Consider the following 18,595-nt stretch of genomic DNA (forward strand, 5'->3'; position numbering starts at 1 on the left):
GAACTCGGATCTCTGGCGCAGTAACGGGCCTGTCCCACTTAGGCGATTTTTTTGGCTATTGCCTTAGTCATAGCAGTTCGCCGAAAAACCGGCGTCTGGACCCCCCTACAACAATGTCTACGACAATGTCTACAACAACCTACCACCTAGTCGACGTCAAGCTACGGCAAGCTACCGACAACCGGCGACCCATTAGGACGTCCACCTATGACCACGCCTACGACAACCTACGTCCAACCGCGACAAGCTACGACCCTGTCGGCGGCAACTGAAGACAATTCAGTCGCCGGTACCTGTCGCCAGTTGACGTGGGTTGACGTAGATGGTCGCCAATGGAATTCGCCGAAGTCAGCACCCGCCGACAACCAACGTCATCCTGGCGACAACCTACAATCTTTGGGCGACTGAGGAGATGACTCACGACCATACAGGCGACACCCCGGCGACCATGTAGCGACAGCCTAGTCGGCTGTAGTCACCTAAAAAAATCACCTAAGTGGGACAGGGGCACAAGGCAGCAACTCGACCCCTGCGCCACCGTGCCACCCATGTTAAGGTTGTGGCATGTTACTATCTACCTGTGAATGAGTGCAGCAAAACACTCTGAGAGAGACTAAGCTCTGGATCAAAGATCTGTCTGTGAAATATCTGCACATTGAGTGTTTGCGTGGGCTCATCTACTCAAACAATGAAGCTGTACGTTCAGCATCAAAGGGATTGAAGCATGATCCTGCTCAGTAGGGCATCTGAAGATCTCAATGTAATAAATTCAAGCATTTTGCTCAGTTTAGCTGCTGTCAGTTCCATTTGACCACCAATAAAGACGACAGATCTCCCTTGCTCCACAACAACCCCCTCCATTTGTGGAGCAGGAATATCCTCCTGGTGTTTCCGTGGTGTGTTAGAGTCACACACTCATAGTCAAACAGCGGGGAAAGTGGCCCACACTGACCAACATGCCCCATCTACACTAGTCCCACCTGCCCATATTCCTCTAAGCCTATCCTATCCATGTAACTGTCTAATTGTTTCTTAAGCGTTGTAACAGTAAGCCTCAACTACCTACTCTGGCAGCTCGTTCTGTATACTTGCCAACCAATATGTAAAAAAGTTGCCCCTCAGGCTCCTATTAAATTTTCCCCCACTCACCTTAAACCCATATTCTTTGGTTCTTGATTCCCCGACTCTGGGTAAAAAAACTGTGCATGTACCTTTTCTATTCCCTTCATGTCCTATACAGCTCTATACTGTATGTTATTGTACACTGCCATGCGCTTATACACCACTATCTATATGATCTTATATACTATATGATCTTATACACCTCTGTCATGATCTTATGCACCAGTTGTGCAAGCAAGGTTGATATGGAAGTTCAAGTCGGCTGAGATGTACTCATACACAGAGATGGTTCAAAGGAGCATCAGACAAGAGGGGAGAAGGGTTGGAGGATCCAACTGAGGGAGCTCTGGAGTTGAGCAGCAGAAGGTATGGTCGGCAATGCCCAAACAATGGTATATCTCAGCGGCTTCGCCTCAGTAAATCATTGATTAGGATAAATCAATTGGAATAGTGGGGTCAAGGAAAGAGTGTTCATGGCGTGGCCCTGTTTCCACCAATCTTTCCACCACCACGCACAAGAAGCACAAGAAGCGACAAGACAGACACCATTGTATGCAGACGCCGAGAAATGTGTTCAGCTCTGGCTGAACAGCGTCTAATCTTGATGTGGACTCGATATGAAGAAGAAGAATTGGATTAGTGTATATTTTGCTTTACATTTCAATCATGTTGAAAGTATTGGGAGGCCAGTGCCAGGAACATTGCCTTTTGTTACTCTAATAAAAAGCTATGTGTGTAATGTGTAACTTGGAATTTGTTGCCTGTCATCTGGCCACAGACACGGTGATTAAATGGGCCATCACGGCAGACCCTATTGATACAATTGAGGGCGGCACGGTGGCACAGCGGTAGAGTTACAGCCTTGCAGCGCCAGAGACCCAGGTTCGATCCTGACTACGTGTGCTGTCTGTGTGGAGTTTGTACTTTCTCCCCCTGACCCGTGTGGGTTGTCTCCAGGTGCTCCGGTTTCCTCCCGCACTTCAAAGACATGCAGGTTTGTAGGTTAATTGGCTGCTGTACATTGTACATTTTCCCAAGTGTGTGTAGGATAGTGTTAGTGTACGGGGTGATCGCTGGTCGGCGCGGACTTGGTGGGCGGAACAGTCTGTTTCCACGCTGTATAGGTCCTGTCCCACTTGCCAATTTTTTCGGCGACTGCCGGCATAATTCACTGACGTATCAGGTCACCGAAAAAGTCGCGGCGTGACGCAGCTTGACGAAGTATTGACGTGCGGTGTTTCCTCAAGTGTCGCCCAGAAGCGGCTACTTAGCTCACTGTTTATTAGTAGACCCATTATTTCACTCCATCCCTAGGGCCCAGTGAATTAGTATCAGGGACTTCATATGGGCCTTGTGCATGGTGTGATCGACTATCTTTTCATCGCCCCTACATGCAGTGAGTTTTAAAGATGCTAACAGCTCTGTATAAAAGTGTTTTTCATTAAATCCCTCTTACAGTAAGTTTTTCCTCCATGCCCTGTGGTTCCTGGTCCATTTGCTGGTGAGAATATCTTCCCTGTGTATATGTAATTGAACCAGTCACAATCTGAGCTGGCTGCATCAAGTCTGCCCAGGGAGTAGGGGCATACCATGTTGAGGTGGATAATTTAGAACCAAGGTGATACTTAACTGTGAACCCAAGTTTAAGGATGTCATTCAGGTAGAAAGAAGATTTACGAGAATTGTGCCAGGACTTGAGTGCCTGTGCTATAGGGAGAGGTTGGGCAGGGTGAGACTTTATGCCTTGGAGCGCAGGAGGCTGAGGGGTGATCTTATATAATAATAATAATAATAATAATAAATACTTTATTGATCCCCTCAGGGAAATGATCTCATATCTCATATAAGATCTCGAGGAAACACTTTTTCTCACAGAGAGTTGTGAGTGTGGAATTCTCTGCCTCAGAGGGCGGTGGAGGCCGGTTCTCTGGATGCTTTCAAGAGAGATAAGGCTCTTAAAAATAGCGGAGTCAGGGGATATGGGGAGAAGGCAGGAACGGGGTACTAATTGGGGATGATCAGCCATGATCACATTGAATGGCTCGAAGGGCCGAATGGCCTACTCCTGCACCTATTGTCTATTGTCTATCACAATAAAATCATGAGAGGAATAGATCGGGTGAAAACACAGAGTATTTTACACAGAGTGGAGGAATCAAGAACCAGAGGATATAGGTTTAAGGCGAGAGGGGAAAGATTTCATAGGGACCTGAGAGGTAACCTTTTCCACACAGAGGGTGGTGTGTGTATGCAACGAGCTGTCAGAAGAGGTAGTTGAGGCAAGAACAATAGCAGCATTTAAAAGACACTTGGACAGGTACATGGATAGGAAAAGTTTAGAGGGATGTGGGCCAAAGGTGGGACAATAGTAGATGTGGCACCTTGGTCGGCATGGACGAGTTGGGCTGAAGGGCCTGATTCCTCTCTGACTCTAAGCTGGAGCTGGGATGATACAGTAAGTTATTCCTCTCTGTACATCTGTGCCCTTGTTCAGTTAGATGACACTTGGTGGGAGCAGAGTGGACAATGCAACAGGGTGATGTTCTGGCTACGTGTCCACTAGTTTATAAAACACCATCTCCATGAGATTATACAAATGGTTGCCGTCTTTATGGTCCAATGGTGTTTTTATTTGTCACACAGTGAAATTCTTACATATAGTCCAGCACAGCATTGCCATACCTAAGCACACCGCTGATTAGAAAAGTGTCCAGAAATAGTCCACTGAGCCCGCATGTAAGAGACGTCATACTTTGGTACCATTTTAAGAGTCCAGTCCGAGGTCTAGTTGTTATGAGCGGTGTCCGATCCAGGCGAGGCCCAGGCTGCTGCGGGCCTCCAGCCATCACATTCCTTGACCCTCTCCTCGCCCGTCCATCTCGTTTCCCCTGGGCCTCCTCCCGCAGCCGCCCTCGAGGCCAGACCCCGGTTCCCTCTCCTCTCCCACTGGCCTCACCCCTCGCCAGTAATGCTACAAATAGCTGCTCCAGAGTCTAACTAACTGCACCCTCGGGCTGACTGTTGAAGGACTAAAGAATCTGCTGTGACGCTCCATTCATTCACCTGTTCTGTGGCCACATAGGGTGGCACGGTGGCGCAGCAGTAGAGTTGTTGCCTTACAGCGCCGGAGAGACGGTTCAATCCTGATTGCGGGTGCTGTCTGTACTGAGGTTGTACGTTCTCCCCGTGACCGCGTGGGTTTTCCATGTGGGTGCTCCGGTTTCCTCCCTCACTCCAAAGACGTACATGTTTGTAGGTTCATTGGCTTGGTATAAATGCAAATTGTCCCTAGTGTGTGTAGGATAGTGTTAGCATAGGGGTGATCGCTGGTCAGCGCGGACTCGGTGGGCCACAGTCCCTGTTTCCGTGCTATATCTCTAAACTAAACTAAACTAAACTAAACACAGAGGTTGTTATTAGAATAGCAAGGGCAGTGTTCCTGGCAATGGGCTCCCAATACTTTAAAGATGATTAAAACCTGAAGCAAAACATACTCAAATCCAAGTGGCCAAAATTCACGCCCTCACTTTCAATCACAGGAATTGGGTCAAGGAAAGAGCGTTCACGTCGTGGCCCTGTTTCCACCAATCTCTCCACAAGAAGCGACAAGACAGACACCATTACATGCAGATGCAGAGAAATGTGTTCAGCTCCAGCAACTTCTAATCTTGTGTGTGGACTCGACAAGAAGAAGATTACATGAGATTCTATTTCAGCTCCATTCCTCACTTGGGATTGAGTTGGATGGTTCCATGTGTTGGCTTGCTGGAGTTTAATCTACAAAATGCAGCGTTGGCTCAGCGTGTGCCTTGAAATGAGATTTAAATGTCTCTCTCCTGCTTTCATTCCTTCCCAAATTGTTCCTCTATGATTGAATGGCGGAGTAGACTCGATGGGCTGAATGGCCAAATACTGCTCCTACAACTTATGAAGATGAACAAATAGCTGGGTTTAACGTAGGAAGAGCGGGGAATTTTAGTTTGGTTTAGTTTAGAAATCCAGCGCAGAAACAGGCCTTTTTGCTCACTGAGACCGCGCTGACTAGCGATCTCCACACACTAACACTATCCTACACACGCTCTGGACAATTTACAATTCACAGAAGCCAATTAGCCTACAAACCTGTACGTCCTTGTGGGAGAAAACCGGATCTCCCGGAGAAAACCCACACAGGTCACAGGGAGAACGTACAAACTCTGCACAGACAGTAGTCAGGATCGAACCTGGGTCGCTGGTGCTGTAAGGCAGCAACTCTATCGTTGTGCCACCAAACGCCATTCCTCGTGGACCATTTTGGGCACGAACTTTCTCACCCTTGATATTTGGCACTGTAACAAAGCTGGTTAATTTCAACACCACATGGCCCATCCATGTCTAACTCCGCCGTGCTTTACAGCTCACTGCCCACCCACCCCGGACCAATGCTTCATGGAGTCTAAAATAGGGCAGAGAAATACAAATGACTCTTAATCACTGTCCCCAATGGCACAGTGGTGTAGCAGTAGAGCTGCAGCCTCACAATGCCAGAGACCCATATTCCATCCTGACCTTGAATGCTGTCTGTGTGGAGTTTGTACGTTCTCCCTGTGACCGCGTGGGTTTTACCCAGGTGCTCCGGTTTCCTCCCATACTCCAAAGAAATACTGGTTTGTAGGTTAATTGGCTTTGGTCAAATTGTAAAATTGTACCTAGTGCTAGTCTACGCGGTGATCACTGGTCGGCACGGACTTGGTGGGCCGAAGGCCCTGTTTGTTTGGTGTATCTTAGTTTTGTTTAGTTCAGAGATGCAATGCAGAAACAGGCCCTTCGGCCCACAAAGTCCCTGCTGACCAGTGATCTACGCACACTAACACTATCCTACACACCCTAGGGACAATTTACATTTTTATCAAGCCAATTAACCAACAAACCTGTACGCCTTTGGAGTGAGGGAGGAAACCGCAGCACCTGGAGAAAACCCACGTGGTCACAGAGAGAACGTACAAACTCCGTACCGACAACACCCGTCGTCAGACTCAAACCCGGGGCTCTGACACTGTATGGCAGCCACTCTACCGCTGCGCCACCATGTCAAAGGTCCAGACTTAAATCCCCATGGTATCCTCCAGAGGAGAGACATGTTGACGCTTACCTTCACCCTGGGACGAGGGGAGGACAGGCATCTCCTGGCCGGTCGGTGTCTGTGGAGAACTCTGTGAACTCGCATCTCTCGAGCTGCCGCCGGACGCCGCATTCATCGATGAGGCGGCTGATGTGAAGTAAATGTCTGACTGGATAGAGGGATAGAGAAGCAACAGTCAGTCAATGTTTTCTTTGAGGGGAAAGGACATTAAATGGGAATGACTTGAGCTAAACCCACATTGCTAGTATGATCCTTCCCTCTGCAAGGCTCGACTAAGTATCCCAGACCTAACAGTTGTTTAGTTTAGAGATACAGCCCGGAAACAGGCCCTTTGGCCCACCGAGTCCGCGCCGACTGGCCACAAATGTGCTCTGTACAGCATCAATTTATCCAGAAGATAGATACTAAATACCGGAGTAACTCGTTGGGACGGGCAGCATCTCTGGAGAGAGGGAATGGGTGACGTTTCGGGTCGAGACCCTTCCAAGGATCCAATTTATCCAAGCAGGCACAGTGGCAGAGTTGCTGCCTTACAGCGCCAGAGACCCGGGATCAATCCTGACTATGGTTGCCGTCTGTACGGAGTTTGTAAGCTCTCCACGTGACCCCGTGGGTTTTCTCCACCTGCTCTGATTTCCTCCCACGTTCCTTACAAATTTATAAACTCACTCCAAGGACTTGCGGTTTTTAAGTTCATTGGCCTCTTTAAATTGTCCCTGGTGTTTTGGATAGAACTAGTGTACAGGCGACTGCTGGCCGGCGAGGTTTTGGTGGGCCGTATGACTTGATTCCACACTCTATCTCTAAACTAACCTGAACCAACGTTTCCAGCATCTGCAGTATTTAAATCTATTGGCATTTTACATTGCTCAACACCAGTTATATTTGTGCACCAGGAATCTTCAATGATTGCGAATAAAAACAACAAGTTATATTTTTTACACCAACTTTAACGTGGTCAAATGTCTCAATGTTTGCTTATTTGGCAAAGTCTGACACCCCCATATGGAGATCTTCGGACAGACCAAACCAACAGGTTTTAATGAGCATCTTAAAGTTGTATGAAGGGACTTTCAGATGAGGTTGCCAACTTTCTCACTCCCAAATAAGAGACAAAAGGTCAAAATACGGGACAAATTCCCGACGGTAATTCGTTGACCGACCCGGCCGTGGCTGGGTGAATGATGAGTTGGCCCGGGTGCTGGCGGGCCAGCTGAGGAGTTTTGGCCCGCGCGGCGTCACGCGCAAAGTCCGGCACCCCATCCAACTCATGAACCGATTATCGGCCATGAGAAGGAGGGGTGGCGGTGTCGACGGTAAGCAAAGGTTCGAAGGTCAGACCTTCAGAGTGCCGTGCCTGAGTGAGTGAACTGCCAACCCACCAGCCATGAGTGAGTGAACTGCCAGCCCACTAGCCGTGAGGCTGCCGACCGACGGGGCGCTGCTGCTGCACTCCATGGGTTGCACTGCGCCAGGACAGATGAGGCGGGGCTGGACGCTACGCTCCGACCCAACAGTCCCCTCGACCCAAGTAGTAGCAATCAAATATGGGACAAGGGCGGTCCCGTGTGGGACAAACCGATTTAGCCTAATATACGGGATGTCCCGGCTAATACGGGACAGTTGGCAACCCTACTTTCAGAGCCCAGGGGAGCAGCAGCTGAAGGCACAGCCAATATTTGGAGCAACAATGCTCCAAGGGATCTCAATAGACCAGAAATAGAGGAGTACAAAGGTCTGTGAGGGTTGAAGGGCTGGAGGAGATGACAAAGCCAGCGGGGGTGGCAAAGGTGGAAACAAGGGTGAAGATGTTAAAGGATGTTTCCACCAGTGGGAGAATCTAGACATACCTTTAGAAAGGCGAGGATGAGGAATTTCTTTAGTCAAGCTGTGGAGGCCAAGTCAGTGGATATTTTTAAGTTGGAAATTGATAGATTCTTGATAAGTACGGGTGTCAGGGGTTATGGGGAGATGGCAGGAGAATGGCTTCGAGAGGAATAGATGAACCATGATTGAATGTTGGAGTAGGCTTGAAGGGCTGAATGGCCTAATTCTGCTCCTAGAAGTTATGAACTTATAAACCTAACACTAAGTTGGGGCTTGTAGGAGCTAGTGCGTGATCAATGGGCACAGGGGGATGAGGGAGTGGGATTTAATGTGAGTTCAAAGAGCAGCAGATGTCCATAGGTTTATAGAGCACAGAATAAGAGACAGGAGGTGAGATGCAGCAGTAAAGCCTGGAGGTTATCACAGATGTGTACGTGAGGATAGAGCCTGACTTCCCAAACGAAAACTCACAAGGGTTCAACCGCAAAACGTTGATTGGTATGTAATTACCACGGTGCGATCCTGCTCTGACTGGCCGTGAAGAAGTCAGGTTTGTATTGGCCCCAATTTTGTCAGGCTGTGTATTGTGTGAGAAGGAACTGCAGATGCTGGCTTAAACCGTAGATAGACACAAACAGCTGGAGTAACTCAGCGGGACAGGTAGCATCTCTGGGGAGAAGGAACAGGTGACGTTTCAGGTTGAGACCCTTCTTCAGATGTCTTCTGTTGGGTCTGAAAAAGAGTCTCGACCGAAAACGTCACCCATTCCTTCTCTCCAGAGATGTTGCCTGTCCCGCTGAGTTACTCCAGCTGTTTGTGTCTATCACAGGTCAATGATTGGTTACAGTTCGGTCAAGCTGGGGTTTGATTCGCCACGGTTGGCTCAAGTTAGGTTTCCATTGGCTCAGGATGGATCAGGTTGGGTTTTGATTGGCCACAGTTCGAACAAGCTGGCTTTCGATTGGCCACAGTTGGGTCAGGGTAAGTTTTGATTGGCCGCAGTTGGGTCAAGATGAGTTTGATTGGCGCAGTTGGGTCAAGGTGAGTTTGATTGGTGCAGTTGGGTCATGTTGGCTTTTGATTGGCTGGCGTTGGGTCAGGGTAAGTTTTGATTGGCCACAGTTGGGTCAGGGTGGGTTTCGATTGGCTGGCGTTGGGTGAGATTGGCTTTTGATTGGCTGCAGTTGGGTCAGGTTGCCTACAATTGGTTAGGGTTGGGCCAGGTTCATTTTCGATTGGTCCCAGCTGGGTCAGAGTGGGTTTCGATTGACTGTCATTGGGTCAGGGAGGGTTTCGATTGGCTGGCGTTGAGTCAGGTTGACCTTCCCAAGTCCAGGTGATGCCAGAGTTTTCCAGTTGACGGGCTTCTGATGGGCCGACCGTGGCAGGCAGACAGACAGACAGACAGACAGACAGACAGACAGACAGACAGACAGACAGACAGACAGACAGACAGACAGACAGACAGACAGGCAGACAGACAGACAGACAGACGTGGTGACAGGGACCGGAGCTCCTACCTGTGAAGCCGTGAGATGGAGTTCCAACATGACAGCGGTGTGCACGAGGTTTCCGTTCACCACCAGCCGAATCTCAATGGAATCCGTGGTGAAGGCCAAGATGTAGGGAAACGCACAGACTGCGGGGAGAGAGAGAGAGAGAGATGCCAACAGTGATGTTACCAGGACATTCCCCACGAGATCCCCACTGCTTGACTCCGGTGGGAAGGGGCAGGAGGAGAGTTACAGTGGTGGTGTTGGCGGGATGGCCATACCAGGGGATTGCCTTCCTCTGTAACCCACAGCTACACTGAGGCAGTTGGTTGCTGCAGCTGAGGCGGTGCTGGTGTAAACGTGGGAGGCGGCAAGTTGGGACTGAGGAGGCTGCAGGGTGTGGAGAGCGGGCGATGTTACACAAGGTCCGTCCCAGTGTGGGTGCGGGGGCATCAATGCGAGAGGGGGTGAGTGTAGAGTGGAGGAGGGATCAGTGACAGGGTTGGTGTGGGGGTGTCACATTGGGGGGGAGGGGGGTCACATTGTAGGGGGGGGAAAGGTAGTAAGAGGGTCAGTGTGGGGGGGGGAATTAGCTGGGGGGGGGATCAGTGCGAAGGGGGACAACTTGGGTAGAACGGTGACGCATCAGGCGAGCTGCCCCCTCACAGCGCCAGGGACCCGGGTTCAATCCCGACCTCAAGTGCTCTCTGCGTGGAGTTTGCACATTCTCCCCGGTGCTACGGTTTCCTCCAACACCCCAATGACGTGCGGGTTTGTAGGTTAATCGGCCCTCTGTAAAAATTGCCCCACTGGTGGGCAGGGAGTGGATGAAAAAGTGGGATCACGTAGAAATAGTGGGAACGGGTGATCGATGGTTGGTGGGCCTGCATCTCTAGACTAAACTAAACTAGAGGGGGTGGGGGAGTAGTTAGGGGTCTGTGTGGGGTGGGATCACAGTGCGGGTGGGTCATGTGTGGGGAAGCCACAGTGTGAGACGTCAGTGTGTGGGTCATTATTGGGGGGGGGTTGATGTGGGGGGGGGGGTTATAGTGTGGGGGCAGTCACAGTGTGGTAGAGGGGGGGGGGGTCAGTGTGTGGGTCTGCACTGATGGGGGACAGTGAGATACACTCTAACCACGAGTGGAGAAGCTACCAACAACCGCTGCCAGGGGTGATGCAGCCCCGAGGTCAGACCGCAAGGGAAAGCCCCTCACCGGCCGGCTCTCGGTGAAACCAGTTTCATCGCAACGTTTAACTCCCTTTGCTGGTTTCATGCATCTGCCCGTGAGAGGGCGAAGTCACAGGGAAGCCTGTGATTGTGATGAGAAAGCCTTTGGAAGGTCTGCGCTCCTTGCGGCCTGGTGTACCTACCGATGGAGTTGGGCACCTGGTTCCAGCAGAAGTGGAAGTCAGAGGGCGAGGGCTGCACCAGCGGAGAGCCACCGTTAAAGGGGCACACCTTCTTGTAGTAGCACACGTCTGCGGGTCAACAGAGGACAACCCCATCACCGCATGGCAATCAAACATGTACTGCAATGGCAGCTCCAGACCCCAACCAGAGGCAAGTCATACAGTGTGGAAACAGGCCCTTCAGCCCAACATGTCCCAGCTACACTAGTCCCACCTAGAGTCATAGAGTGATACAGCGTGGAAACGGGCCCTTCAGCCCTACCTGCCCACACTGGCCAACATGTCCCGGCCCGAAACGTTGCCTATTTCCTTCCAGGATTTCGGCCCGAAACGTTGCCTATTTCCTTCGCTCCATAGATGCTGCCTCACCCGCTGAGTTTCTCCAGCATTTTTATCTACCCTTGGCTGTCTAGTCATTTGAGGTTAGTATTACCATTGGGAGAGCGTTTGAACTTGGGGTCATCAAACTACCAGAACCGGAGGATGGTGGATAGACACAAAAAGCTGGAGTAACTCAACGGGACTGGCAGCATCTCAGGCGGGAAGGAATGGGTGACGTTTCGGGTGGAGAACCTTCTTCAGGAGGATGGTAGGTATCTCAGATGGTTAAAGAAGTGACTACAGAGATTAGAGAAGAGATTACAGAGCTCAGGAAGGTTGAGACCATGGGTGCATTTGAATATAAATGTATATAAACATGGAGAGCACTGCAGAGTTTAATTTTCCCCATACAACAAACTCATGCTGTGCAGAAACCTAAAATAGGATCATTCTCTGCAGTTCCCCATTGTCTAACGACAAGAGATTTGCAACCTACAAATATCCTGTGGTGCAGATGAATGGATGAGCAGCACAAAGGTAGATGCCCTGACACGACTGTGAGGTGAGAACATCGCTTGTTAAATTTTAAACCGATTTTTCTTATCTTTATTAAACCAAACTTTACCGAAACAGTTTATAGGAATACTGAAGAAAATAGTTTCACTGCTTATTTTGGTAAAAATCGACAAATATATTTTCACGTGTTTAGTTTAGTTTAGAGATACAGCGCGGAAACAGGCCCTTCGGCTCACTGGGTCCATGCCGACCAGCGGTCATCGCACATTAACACCATCCTACACCCACTAGGGACAATTTTTACATTCACCATTGTACGTTTAACCTACAAACCTGTCCGTCTTTGGAGTGTGGGAGAAAACCGAAGATCTAGGAGAAAACCCACGCAGGTCACGGGGAGAACGTACAAACTCTGTACCGACAGCACCCCTAGTCGGGATCGAACCCGGGTCTCCGGCGCTGCATTCGCTGCAAGACAGCGACTCTACCGCTGCGCCACCGTGACAGCCCTGCCACCGTGCTGAAGGGGGACTTCATAGAATCTTACCGACTAGTGAAAGGCCTGGATAGTGTGGATGTGGAGAGGATGCTTCCACCAGTGAGAGTCTAGGACCAGAGGACACAGCCTCAGAATAACAGGATGTGCCTTTAAGAAGGAGATGAGGAGGAATCAGAGGGTGGTGAATCTGTGGAATTAATTGCCACAGACGGCTGTGGAGGCGGTCAATGGATATTTTTAAGGTAGAGATTGATAGATTCTTGATTAGTATGGGTGTCTGGGGTTCTGGGAAGAAGGCAGGAGAATGGGGTTGAGAGGTAGATCAGCCATGATTGAATGGCGGAGTAGACGATGGGCCGAATGGCCTAATTCTGCTCCTCTGACATATAAAGATGAACTTATCAATTTAATTTATTAATTGCTGTCATATAAAGTTTGCAAAGGCAGAGGGAATGCAAAGCCAATGGAATTGAAGAGAAATTACTGAAATGTTTATCGTTCCGGTCCCACTGCCCAGACAATCAAAGACTTGTCCCACCCCGGTCATTCCTTCTTCTCCCTGCTCCCGACAGGCAGAAGGTACAGAAGCTTGAAAGCGCGCACCGCCAGACTCAGGAACAGCTTCTTCCCCTCTGTTATCGGGCTTCTGAACGGTCCTTCCATAAGCCAGGGTACTGTCCGATTCACCTCTACCCCATTGCGGACATTGGCCTCTGTCTATGGTTATATGCGCTACAATGCTGAGAACTATATTCTGCACTCTGTATCTCCACCTTTGCTCTACCTATTGTATTTGAGTTTGATGTGATTGTATTTATGTATAGTGTTACCTGATCAGTTTGGCCATGCAAAAACAAAGCCTTTCATTGTACCTCAGTACACACGACAATAATAAACCAAAACATACTCATGCACTCTGCAATGACAGAAAACTGAAGAGAAGATATTCCCTTGCAACAATAAGACAGAATATAAAAGTAATAATTTCCGATTAACGTAAGCAAGTGTGTGAAATGCTTTGACTTACAGTTATAACAGAGTAGGAGTCCAGCTTCACCATCTTCATACACATCAATAGCTGCAACAAAAGTAACCTGCAATGATAATGGGTATGAGTAGTGCATAATGTCGGCAAGAGGTATGGACAGTCTTAACTTCTAAACACGGAAGGGCGGCTTCGCCATCTCCAAGGCGTTCCCTCCACAGTAATCGACAAGCAAAATACCGCAGATGCGGGGGAATCTGAAATAAAATCCTGAGAAGACTCGGTGCGGCAGTCAGCATCTGTGGTGAAAACTGTTAGCATTTCGGCTCGAGGCCTTTCCATCGGGAAATTAGAACGGTTCAACAGCAAACACGTGTCACTGCCCTCAGAACGTAGCATTGGCTTCGAAGATAGACACAAAGTGCTGGAGGAACTCAGCCAAGTAAGGCAAGGTCTTGTCGTTAAAGGGTCTGTCCTACTTGGGCGTCATTTGCGCGTAATTTACGCGACATCATTTACGCGTCACAACGCACGACGTGCGACGTCGTGTCGCGCACGTGATGCGAGCATGGTGCGCATTACGCGCGCATGGTGCATGGTGACATAGGCAGTGACGAGCGGTCGTGAGCAGCACCTCAGGATTTTGGGATATACAAAATCTTTGTGCGTCATCTGCGTGACGCGCAAATGACGCCCAAGTGAGACAGGCCCTTAACTCAGTGGGTCAGGCAGCATTCCTGGTGAAAAAGGATGGGTGATGTTTCGGGTCAGGACCCTTCTGCATTGACTTCAACAATTTCAGAAAACCACCCATTTCCATAGAACATAAGACAGTGCAGCACAGGAACAGGCCCTTCAGCCCACAACGTCTGTACCGAATATTAGATGTGGACGGGTTAGTTACTAAGTTTGAAGATGACATCAAAAATTTAGCTTAACACAAGTTGAACCAATCACCTCTGCCTGAACATGATCCATATCGCTCCATTCTCTGCATATCCATGTGCCTATCTACAAGTCTCTTAAATGCCACTATCGTATCTGCCTCCACCACCACCACACACAACAGTGTATTCCAGGCCCCAAACACTTTCCGTTTAAAAATGACAAACATCCCCTTTGAACTTTGCCCCTCTCGCACTAAAGTTTTGCCCGTCAGACATTTCTATCCTGGGAAAATAGTTCTGACTGTCTACCCTATCTATGACATTGTTTTATATACTTCTATCAGCACTCCACACAATTTCCAACGTTGCAGAGAAAACAATCCATGTCGGTCTAACCTTTGCTGATAGCTCGTATCCTGATTCTGATAAACTTCTTCTGCACCCTCTCCAAAGCCTGCACATCCTTCCTGTAATGGGGTGGGCAGAACTGTACTCGATATCCCAAATGCGGCCTAGCCAAAGTGTTATAATATTGCGGCATAACATCCTGACTCTTATACTCGGCCGATGACGGCAACTAATGAAGGCAAGCATACGATGTGCCTCCTTTACCACTCTATCTGTGTGCGTTGTTACTTGCAGCGAGTTACTGCATCGCTACAGCGAGTTGTGGACTTGGTCCCTCTGTAGATCAATGCTGTTAAAGGCCTTAACATTAACGGCATACCTTTCCCTTACATCCGACCTCCCAAAAGTGCAACACCTCACATTAAACTTCATCTGCCATTTCCCTACCCATTTGTGGAGATTTACGAGGATGTTGCCAGGACTCGTCTTCTTATTGGGTCCACGTCAAGATTAGAAGTTGTGGTGGTGGAAAGATTGGTGGAAACAGGGCCGCGACGTGAACGCCCTTTCCTTGACCCCGCCAGGACTCGTGGGCCTGAGCTACAGGGAGAGGTTGAGCTGGCTAGGACTCTACTCCTTGGAGCGCAGGAGGATGAGTGGTGAACTTATCGATGTATACAACATCTAGAGAGGAATAGATTAGGAGGTCGCACAGAGTCTGTTGCCCAGAGGAGGCCAATCAAAAACCAAAGTACATGGATTTAAGGCGAGAGGGGGGGGGGGGAGATTTAATAGGAACATGAAGATTTCGGAAGTGGCGGCGCTGTGAAACGGCTCGCCTGCAGTCTGTCTGTTTTTACTTTTTTGTGTTGTTTTTTTTGTCTTGTTTAGTTAAACCTTTGGTTATTAGGTTGTGTTATGTGTGGGAGTGAAACAGGGCTTTCTGTCTCTCCCTTCGGGGGAATGCGACTCTTTCTGTCGTATCCCCCTTCTCTTCCCCCGTCTGAGCTGAGGCCTAATGGCGGAGCTGGCGGTCTCCAACCTGCGACCGATCTCGAGGATCCGGAGGTAGAGCCAGCCAGGACTTACCAACGCGAGGCTGGCCGTCTTCGAGCTGCGGCGGCGTTCAGGCAGCGGCTCGACTCGGCGCTCTGGTGAGGGTGGGCGGCGCGGGGCTGAGACACTCCTGTGAGGGCGGCCCGGCTCCCGGCTGGAAGGCGCTCCCGTTGGGGCGGCCCGGTGCGGGGCTGAGACACTCCTGTGAGGGCGGCCCGGTGCGGGGCTGGAAGGCGCTCCCGTGTGGGCGGCCCGGCTACCGGCTGGAAGGCGCTCCCGTGTGGGCGGCCCGGCTCCCGGCTGGAAGGCGCTCCCATGTGGGTGGCCCGGTGCGGGGCTGGAAGGCGCTCCCGTGTGGGCGGCCCAGCTCCCGGCCGGAAGGCGCTCCCGTGTGGGCGGCCCGGTGCGGGGCTGAGACGCTCCCGTGTGGGCGGCCCGGTGCGGGGCGGAGACGGAGCTCCGGCGGCTGAGGCGGCGTTCTGGCGGCAGAGACCTGGATCCGGGGCTCGGCCGCGGGCCAGTGGATGACATCGTCAGGAGCTCGCGGGTCACAGGCTGGTGCCTGTTTTCCGGAGCTCCCGTGGCAACAACTGCGTCCGCTGGACTGGAGGGCGGCAGCTTCGACCACCCCCGGGCCCCGGAGCTTGAACCGCGGGACTGACTTACCATCGCCCGGTGGGGTATCGCCTCAGCGCAGAGGGAGAAGAGGAGGGAAGAGACAGCAACCCTAAGACTTTTGCCTCCATCACAGTGAGGAGGTGCTTGGTGAACTCACTGTGGTGGATGTTAATTTGTGTTTATTGTGTGTTGTTTATTATTACATGTATGGCTGCAGGCAACAACATTTCGTTCAGAACGAAAGGTCTGAATGACAAATAAAGGATTCAATTCAGTAACATTTTCACGCAGAGGATGGTAGTTGTATGGAACGAGCTGCTAGAGGAGGTCATTGAAAAAGACGTACAGGTTTGCAGGCTAATTGGCTTGGTAAAACTTTATATTGTCCCTGGTGTGTACAGGATAGTGTTAGTGTACGGGGATCGAAGGTCGGCACGGACTCGGTGGGCCGAAGGGTCTATTTCCGCGCTGTATCTCTAACCTAAACTAATCTCTGGCTCATATTAAACATTTTCCCTTCATTTCTAATTTTGTTTACAGTTCTGACTGAAGAGTACCGACCTGTAACATTAACCCTGTTTCTCTCTCCACAGATGCTGTCTGACCTGTTGAGGATTTCCGCCATTTGCTGTGTTTAATTCCACTGCCACATCTTGGCAGTGAACTGGTATCCAAGATCGCGTTACCAACAGCGGCTCACGAGATCATTAACTTCAACAGTGTTACCTGCAGGCAGGAACGATCAACCAAAGCCAGTGACTGAGAACTGTATAGCTATACAGTGGTCACAGATGCAGATGTTTAAACAAAGGTTACAACCCCCCCCCCCCCTCCAATTCCCACACTGACCTCTCTGTCCTGGGCCTCCTCCATTGTCAGAGTGAGGCCTGGCGCAAATTGGAGGAACAGCACCTCATATTTCGCTTGGGCAGCTTACATCCAAGCGGCATGAACATTGACTTCTCTAACTTCAAGTAGCCCTTGCTTTCCCTCTCTTTCCATCCCCTCCCCAGTCCCAGTTCTCCCACCAGTCGGACTGTCTCTGACTACATTTTATCACAGTTTTGTTGATACCTGCCCCCAGCTAACAATGATCTATTCTTTCCTTAAACCACATCCCCTTTGTCCTCTTTTCACACCTTACACTTCCTTATCTATGTATCTCCCTCTCCCCTGACGTCAGTCTGAAGAAGGGTCTCGACCCGAAACATCGCCCTTTCCTTCTCTCCAGAGATGCTGCCTGTCCCACTGAGTTCCTCCAGCATTTTGTGTCTATCTTTGTTAGAATCTTTCACTCATGCTGATTAGATGTGGCATTAATGAATATTAACACATGGGCAATACATCAAATGTAGAAAATTACACAAAATGCATTCAGTATAGAAATTGGTTTTGAACAGTACAGATTTCAACTGGGCTCAAGATTCTCGACTCAAGATTAGGTTTAACAATTTCAGATAAAGATTCTGATATTGCCTCTTCAATTTTTTTCCTTTAGAGAAACTTTAGAGAAACAGGCACTTTGGCCCATCGAGTCCATGCTGACCAGCGACCCCTGTACACGAACACAGACTCGGGACAATTTACAATTTTGGTTTTACTGAAGCCAATTAACCTACAAACCCGTGTGCAGGAGGGAACTGCAGATGCTGGTCTACACCAAAGTGAGGCACAAAACGCTGGAGTAACTCAGCGGGTCAGACAGCATCTCTGTAGCAAAAGGAATAGTTGAAGTTTCGGGTCGAAACCCTTCTTTACACAAACTTACAAACTTGTACGCCTTTGGAGTGTGGGAGGAAACCGGAGCGCCTGGAGAAGATGCGCGTGGCCACAGGGAGAATGTACAAACTCTGTACAGACAGCACCCGTAGTCAGGATCGAACCTGGGTCTCTGGTGCTGTAAGGCAGCAACTCTACCTCTGCGCCACTGTGCCGCCCTCAAAGTTTTGTTTAATTATGCATCACCTTCTATGCTCACGTATCTTCACCTCTTTATTCAGTACCCCTTACTCAACCTCTACCACCTTCAGATTCTTCCTCCCCACTGCCTGTTACTCTGCATCTAAAAAAACAGTTTTATCGCGATTCTTTTCCCCTCCAGTCCTGATAAAAGGTTGTTAGCCTGAAAGGTTATCTCCTTCCTTGGGAGTGGCTGCGCTGCGTTGCAGCTGCGGCTCGCCTGCAGTCCGTTTGTCTTTTCTGTTTTTTGTTTTCTTTTGTCCTGTTTTTGCGGTTTGTTTCGGTTTGTTTGGCTGTGTGTGTGTGGGGGGGTGGGTGTGGTGTGTTTTTTGGCTCTTCCTTCGGGGGGGATGCGACTTTTCCTGCCGTATCCCCGTCTCCGTGTCCGTCTGCGCTGAGGCCTATCGCGGAGCTGGCGGCCTCCAACTGCGA

At 49.9% G+C, this 18,595-nt stretch overlaps 1 protein-coding gene across 4 annotated transcripts in view; it reads right to left on the reverse strand.

The window, feature by feature from the left end:
- garnl3 (GTPase activating Rap/RanGAP domain like 3) overlaps positions 1-18,595 on the reverse strand; it is a 347,312-nt gene that overhangs the window by 24,903 nt on the left and 303,814 nt on the right. For all 4 annotated transcript variants that reach the window (XM_033049272.1, XM_033049275.1, XM_033049274.1 and 1 more), the window contains 4 exons: positions 13,338-13,404; positions 10,936-11,043; positions 9,592-9,710; positions 6,254-6,392 (listed from right to left, as the gene is read on the reverse strand). In XM_033049272.1, coding sequence (XP_032905163.1) covers positions 6,254-6,392; positions 9,592-9,710; positions 10,936-11,043; positions 13,338-13,404 — 433 coding nt within the window. The remainder of the gene's footprint in view (positions 1-6,253; positions 6,393-9,591; positions 9,711-10,935; positions 11,044-13,337; positions 13,405-18,595) is intronic.

This window comes from Amblyraja radiata, chromosome 32 (genome assembly GCF_010909765.2).
Source record: "Amblyraja radiata isolate CabotCenter1 chromosome 32, sAmbRad1.1.pri, whole genome shotgun sequence".
Lineage (NCBI taxonomy): Eukaryota > Metazoa > Chordata > Chondrichthyes > Rajiformes > Rajidae > Amblyraja > Amblyraja radiata.